Source organism: Octodon degus, unplaced genomic scaffold (assembly GCF_000260255.1).
Source record: "Octodon degus isolate 3935 unplaced genomic scaffold, OctDeg1.0 scaffold00003, whole genome shotgun sequence".
In the NCBI taxonomy this organism is placed as follows: domain Eukaryota; kingdom Metazoa; phylum Chordata; class Mammalia; order Rodentia; family Octodontidae; genus Octodon; species Octodon degus.
The window spans coordinates 3,285,186-3,292,790 of NW_004524579.1; the positions used below are offsets into that span (position 1 = coordinate 3,285,186).

General features: G+C 42.4%; 1 protein-coding gene across 2 annotated transcripts in view; it reads right to left on the reverse strand.

Annotated features, from left to right (window-relative positions):
• Cdh2 (cadherin 2) overlaps positions 1 to 7,605 on the reverse strand; it is a 244,133-nt gene that overhangs the window by 51,761 nt on the left and 184,767 nt on the right. For both annotated transcript variants that reach the window (XM_004623550.3, XM_023714056.1), the window contains one exon: positions 5,909 to 6,081. In XM_004623550.3, coding sequence (XP_004623607.1) covers positions 5,909 to 6,081 — 173 coding nt within the window. The remainder of the gene's footprint in view (positions 1 to 5,908; positions 6,082 to 7,605) is intronic.

Below are 7,605 nucleotides of genomic sequence, written 5' to 3' on the forward strand. Positions count from 1 at the left end.
TATACACACACACACACACACACACACACACACACACAAACCCGTGTGTCACTTCTCAAAAACATTATGGCACTTTCTGTTGAGAGTGCTTCCTCTGCCACCTTATTCACTATGTCCAGTGCTGTGCAAATTCTGGCTCGTCCCCAGTGAAAATGCCCACGAAAGGCAGTAAGCTCCTGGAGTCCATCGAGGACACTGAGGCCAGCTCGACAGTGCAGGGCAAGGCTTTCTTGTACGAGAATTGGAGAGTCACTCCAGGAAGCAGCAAGAGCAATGGGATAACTGTGCCCGAAGCGAGCAGGTGCAGGACAATGATGTGTCTTTTACTGTAAAAAAGGCTTTTAAATAAATTAAACATTTGCTGTAGCTTTCCGGAAACACTGCCTCCTGTGTACCTCTTCTTGCTCTAGGTCTGCCTTTCTGCGGGGCTCTTGTCTGTGCGTGTGTCACGGGATGTATGGCTGGACCTCGCGGTGGGGTGACTGAACGAAGGAGAATCCTTCAGCTTTGCATTACCATCAATAAGTCATTTTCTGTTCAGAAAAAGCCATCTTCTTATTTACATGGTTAGCTATAATTTATTTATTAAAACTGATACTGGGAGCACAAACCAGCTATTTCTCAAACCGCAGTGATTCATCTGCAATCTTCCCCATTCTGCCATCTCTTTGCATTTCTATACTATGAGTCATTTCCTATTCATCTCCCTCCTTTGAAGCTTACATAAATTTATTATAAAACCACCCTGAGTGGAAAACTAGTATCATTTGCCATAAATAAAACTTTAAAGACTATAATTCTTGGATCCTGGTGGTCTCCATTTGGTGGACGAGCAGCTAAGCAGTGGGACGGGGTTCTTGGTTCTAGAGTTCCTCTGTATATCCCACTAAATTCCCTGTACAAGTACACTTGCAGCATACTTTTAAAACACTAAAGTAGAACAACATCACTGAGTGAAGAGGTGAACACAGTCAGCTTCCACCTAACACTATTCCCTGAAACATCACTGTATGCCAGGAATGTATTGTTTAATTGGATAAAATGCTCAGCAAGGCCAGCTGTGGCCTTGGCTTCATTATGTGACAGGCAGAAATGGACCACAGGGTCCAATGTTGTATGCAACTGCCCTGGGAGTAGGAAGAAGTGACACTAGGGTCATTTAATCCGGGGTGTCCCAGCTGTGTCTCCAACCAGTGGGAAGGACAAAAGCATGAAGTATGTAGGAGGAATTGGAGAACACAATAACCGAACGAGCTGCAGTTTCTGGATACATTAAAGGGAATTTGAGCATGACCTTGGGAAGCTAGGGACGGGGCACTGACCCTGAAATGGGAAGTTAATCACAAATCACAGACTTAGAAGAAGAAAGGAGGCACAAAGGGGGTCAAGTTTTGTATAGGTAAATGATAATGTCGACCAAACTTAGGAGGGAAGAGCAGGTCTGTGACTCATTTGAGTAACTGGTATCCTGAAGCCCCCTGACCTGTGAAAGGGGACTAAAAATTATCAGTAAATTATATGGATCTATTTCCTGCCCTTGGAACAGTGTTCTAAGGGCCTTGATAAGAAAACACGATGACTTTTATTGAGATGGCTCTCAAGCATCCGGCAAAGTGCTAAGTACTATATGTAACTCCATTCATTCCTTACAATAACCCTGTCAGGAAAAATTTTGTTCACATTTTACAGGCAAAACAATTGAGGCTTCTCAAGGTAAGGACACTTGCCATGGATGTCAGCTACAAGTTACAGAGCCAAGCCTTCAGCCCAGGCCCCTCTGTGTCAAGTGTCTGTACCACCGACTGCCTACTAGTAAGTGCCCTCTGCAGCACTCAGAGCAGAGGGGCAGGCTCGGCGTGTCAGCAAAAAAAAACTGTGCTCCAGTTATTTGGGGACTGCAGTGGGAGGATCCCTTGTCTTTGAGGGCTCAACAGAGCAAGACCCTGCCTCAAAACAAACACATATAAGAAATCAAAATGGGAGGGAGCACAGTTGTGCAGACCTGTAATCCCTACCCTTGGGAGGTGGAGGTAGGAGCGCTGTAACCTCAGGTTCACCTGGGCTTGTTAGTGAGAAGCCATCTCAAAATTTTTTTAAAAAGCAAAAGAAAAACCAACCACATATATTAAAGAGGGCTGGCGGTATAGCTCTGTGCAAAGGCCCTGGTTGTACTCGCTGTTACTGAGCAGAAGGAAAGAACGCGTGTGACGGACGTGCGCATCTTGAGTGGGGGCTGTAGGCAGAAGTCCAGGCTTCCGGCGGATGAAGGAGTGGGAGCTGAGCGCCGAGGAGGGCCGCCCTTTCAAGAAGTCTGGTGCTGAGCCAAGGGCAGTGTCTAATAGTTGCACATTTCTTCAGGGCTCTGTTCAAAGCAATGAGGAGCAGCTACCCCCAAGTGCTGAGAATAGGAAACCAGGTGCACTTGCTACATCACACGTGCTCTGTACCTATCAGCAGGCAGACTCGGTGAATGCCCGGAGAAGGCTGAGGGGAAGCGTTAAGTGAGGATTGGCATGGGATGCGGTGATGGGCAGGGGCAATGCCAGACTAGCCGACAGGGCCGCAGGAACACAAACTTCATTCTTAGAGCAGAAATCACATGGAGCTGAACGAATGGCTGGGCCACAGGTGTTTGAAAGAGAGAAGCAAGATATTTCAGGGTGGGTGACAGAATACATTGCTCTGAGGCCTTAGGAGGTCTGGGATGCCACATGAAAGGCCTCTGACTTCACCCCATGGGGCGCAGAGAGCCACTGAACCTGAGGAGACATAGGCCCTGGGCAGAGCATGCAGGAGTTGGAGTAGAGAGGAGGCTGCAGATGCAACAGAAAGTGAGAAACACAACTTTAAGACAGAACAGAAGTGAGGGTGCAAACAAAAGGGTTACTAGGCTTGAAGAACAGGAAGCACCACTCCTTCTTTGTCATGAGACAAATTATTTCTAGGAGTAGAAATGATGGCCTTCATCAGCAGACACAGCGGCCACTATGAGGGCAGTGGGCAGTAAAATGGTGTGGGTGCTATGGGGAACTGGCCTCGTTCCTTGTTGCAGAAGCCTACAATTGCCCTATGACAGAAGTAGCACCGTTGTCCCCATTTATAAATGCAGCAGCTGGGGGTTACAGGTCCCCGAAGGTCAACAGCCCCTAAGTGACAGAGACAAAATTCAAACCTGTGAAGCAGTGCTGAGCAATCTGTCCCAGAAAGACATGAGACAGAAGTAAAGCTAGGTGATTGGGAAAAGCAAGCGCATGCCACCACCAAGTGACCAAGAAGTCCTATGGAGAGAAAATAACCCGAGTGGGTAAGGCAGTGATTGCAGCCTTTGGAGAGCCTAAGGAATTGTGACTTTTTTTTTTGTATTTTAGGGAAGGGTCTACAGGGTGTTCAGGGTCTCACTACTAGATCAGACACATAGTGATCCACCTGTTTACAACCTGCCAAGATCTGGGACTACAGGTGTGCTCCACCATGCCCAGTCTCAGCATGCGCTGGGGGTGGGGCTGGGGATCGAACCCCAGCGCAGGTGCTTGGCCAGCCCCGGAATTGTGACTTTTTACACTTTCAAATTAAAGAAAATAAAACATTGAATTTCAGTAAGCATTGTAATGAACAGGAGTCCCATCAGGCAAAGCTGTCAGATATCCTGAGAAAGCGACACCTGAAATTACTTTTGACAAAAAGGAAACTGTGAATTCTAATAGAAATAAAAGAATTTCAAGATTTCACGAGGCCTGAAAAAGTCAAAGTAATTTATCCCCTTCCTCGGGCAGAATTACCATAAACCATCCAAGATAGATATTTTTTCTATGTTAAATGACTTTCAGAGAAGGAAGGTTTTCCATAATTTTTTCTAGTAACTCATTGTTGTGTTTAATAATTTTACTGTCAAGAAGTGATTTCTCATCTTGTGTCTAACCCATGATTCTATGTGAGCTTAAAACTCATTTCTGCATTGTCACCAAGAGGCAGAAGCAGAGGAAGGTTTCTGAATCCGCTGGCAGATATGCTTAACCACAGTTATGGCTGCCCTTCCACCCTCGATACCGAATATAGTCACTTTGATTTTTAAACATGGTTGGAATGCTTTAGGAAAAATGTCTTTAATTCTTAAGGCCTCCTTCTTGCATAAGACAGCTGGGCTAAATGGGATAGGAGTACTACTGGATGAAAACAGAAATGAAGCCCCATTTCTTTATCTCACAATGACAGCGTAAATGAAAAGAGAAATATTAGGACTGTGAACTGGTCTAAATTTACTTGGTATGTGAACAAGCTGGCACTCAAGAAAGAATATTGAAAAATAGCCCACAATCTCATAAAATGTATGGCATTCATGCTGAGCTTATTGGCACATAAGAATAGTATTTCGTACAGTAATGGAAGAGGTGAAAAGCCACACATGTTCAGAAATCACTGAGCTGAAAGTACCACTGCAGAAACTCATTTTGACACTCTCTGATGCAAAGCATTCCTCGAAAAAGAATCACTGACAACTGGAAGTTAACAGGCACAATGTCATAGGCACACTTGGAACTGCTAAGCCAATCTCTCAGCTCTGTTTTGAATAGTGATCTTGATTAGCTCATATTACTTAATTATAGTGCATCTACTACTATCTTGTGTGTATAATTAATTGCAATGGTAATGTTTTCTTCGATCCAATTCAAGTGAAGGCTACTATAGCAAATAAAGCATGAAAAAACTTTTACAGTGACATCTAGAATCCTTGTCAATAATATTTATTGTGGTGGGTGTAACATTTCCTTTTGACATACATAATCTGAGGTCTCATTACAGGAAAAGCTAGCTCAGCCAGAAATCTACAAAGCATGAATCCTTATGAGTTGGCATTTTGAAAATTCACTCAAGTGATTATTATGGATGGTCGAAATAACGACCTTGAAGTTCTACAAGGTCTGGACAGAACAGAGAAAGGATGCAAGTGTTTTAGCAGGGCTGGAGTTTTTATAAAATGACATAAACAGAATTTGAATCAGAACCCAAAGAACTCAAAAGTTAAAAATCATGAGAAAGGTGAAAGGCACTCCAGGTAGAAGAGCATCTCATGAATGAAAATACAGAGATAGACAGCACATTGGGCAGAGGCCTGTTATACTGTGACGTCCCACCTGGAAATTTACCAAAATATCCACCCCCAATTAGGTGGCTGGTGCCTGGGATCACAGTGATTCAATAGCCTTTTCTGCTAAGTCTCATGCCAGAAATGCTGTTCTGCATTTACAGTTTTAAACGCTTGTCAGCAGAATGAATATATTTACCAGTGTTCCAACCCACTGGCTGCATTAATCTTAGAAGTGAGGAGTAAGTTCTGTAGAGGAGATAATCTCTTTGTGCTAAATGAGGCAGTCCACAGGGGCTACAAAAAAATGAATCACCTACATTTCCTTTGTAGCCCTTGAAAATACAAGACTCAAACATTTTCTTTAATTTATGCAAACATTATTTGGCCATCATGTTTGACTTAACTCCTCATGAAAATTTGTGACTATAAGGAAATCTGAAAAAATTCTAAGAATATTAAAACTTAGATATGAGAGGATGTTGACTTCACTTAGCCAGTTATCACATTAAGTTGTACACAGGCTGGCAGTGATGCATCTAGGATATATATATCATGTATCCAACATGAAACACTTAAAAGATCACACAAAAGGTTTATTAATGAAAATTAGCATAAGATAACACATATTGTTACCTGGAGTTTTTATATATACATACATATATATATATATATATATATATATATATATATATATATATATTTTTTTTTTTTTCCCCTTCCTGGTACTGGGGCTTGAACTCAGGAACTATCTCCCCAGCCCTTAAAGTATATTTGCCACGGCCCACCTTTAAGGTAAAAAAAAATTCAAATGGGTTGGCTTACTTCTCTGTCAAGTCCAGCTGCTACTGTGATGATGTCTCCAGTCTCGTTGTTGATTGTAAACATGTTGGGGGATGGGGTGCTCGGCGCCTGGGACAGGATTCTGTACCTCAGCATTCCATTCAGGGCGTTGGGATCATCAGCGTCAATGGCGGTGACAGTCATCACATACGTTCCTAGAAACAGTGCACATGGAAACAATAATCGGCTGCCCTAGATTTCAGGGTTGCTAACCAGAAGGTGTATTTCCTATTTGAATGTCCTATTTTTGCTTCTTCAATTCCAAATTTGCATGTCATTCATATGATTAAAAACATGATTAGAAGCACCAGATAGTTGAGAGGGAGGTCATAAGATACACATATTTATAAAGAGTAATTTTTTCCCTAACTTAGAAAAATTCACTCTATGATTCCAAAAAGGTTCACTGCAGCATCTAATTTATATAAAGCGGAAATATAAAATACAGATCTCATCAGAAACGTATTTCATGGCTGCCGACTCTTGCCTTGGTTGGTCATGTTTTCCTCAGCTAAGCAGCAACACTGAGAAGCGCGTGGAAGCGTGACTCCAGCACGCAAGCTGCTTTCCCAAAGTGAGCTGTGCGCGTCGCAAGGCACAGGCCATTACTCAGGTCATCAGCCACTGCCTGCATCTCTGCTTTGGTACACTGAGGGGGGACGCGGCACTGTGCTTCTTGTTCTCCTTGGAGATTGAAAGCATACTGTAACCAACGTAGGGGCTTCCACCTATTGGACATGTTGGAAAACTAAATCTACAAAGCATTATGAGCAAATAAGTCTACATTAGCTAGACAGGTTGTAGTTTAGAAGTTACTAAGGAAAACAGTTACTATTTAGAATGGTTTGTTGTACAGCCTGTTTTTCAGGAACTGAATCATAAATTTTGTATCTCTAGCCTATCTTTTTGAGTACCTTAATGCAGAAAATTCTACCTTTGCTCTTTTTTTTTTTTTTAATGTATTTAGGACAGGGTCTACAGGGTCTCACTACATGGATCAGACTCCTAGTGATCCTCATGTTTTCAGCCTCCCAAGCGCTAGGATTACAGGTGTGTGCCACCATGCCCAGTCTCAGTCCCTGTCTCAATGCACGCTGGGCACAGGGCTAGCACAGCACACCACGGATCAAACCCTGGTCCCTGCTTAACTTTGCTCTTCTATGTCTACATAGTATATTTTCTCTCCAGAATTAACTTGCTTAAGATGTCATATGCATTTGTACAGTCTTTCCAAGATGAACATCATTCTTACATATTGAAAACATACACTAATAATAAATAAGCTAAAAAGAATAACCATGGGTTGGTTATACTGATCCAATTTCTGTTCAGAGTTTGTCCCTCTAAATAAGAAAAATTTTTTGCCTACGTACCCCATCTATACCTTTTTTTTTTGTTTTTTGTTTTGAAAACTTCCTTTTACATTTTCTTACATTTGCTCTCTCACTCTTCTCAACTAGAATCAAAGCCCCTACTGGGCAGGAATGTGTGCATCCCTGCTGAATGCATGGGGCTAGATCAAGGCCTAGCAGACAGCACGTGCTTACAAGCATGTGATGAATGAATGAATGATTAAATGAAAAGTTCATTTCTTTTTTTTTTTTTTCAAATCAAATTGGTAGGACAGTTTCAATAATTAACACACTGCATACATTCTTCCTAGTAGTTAATTGCTGTAC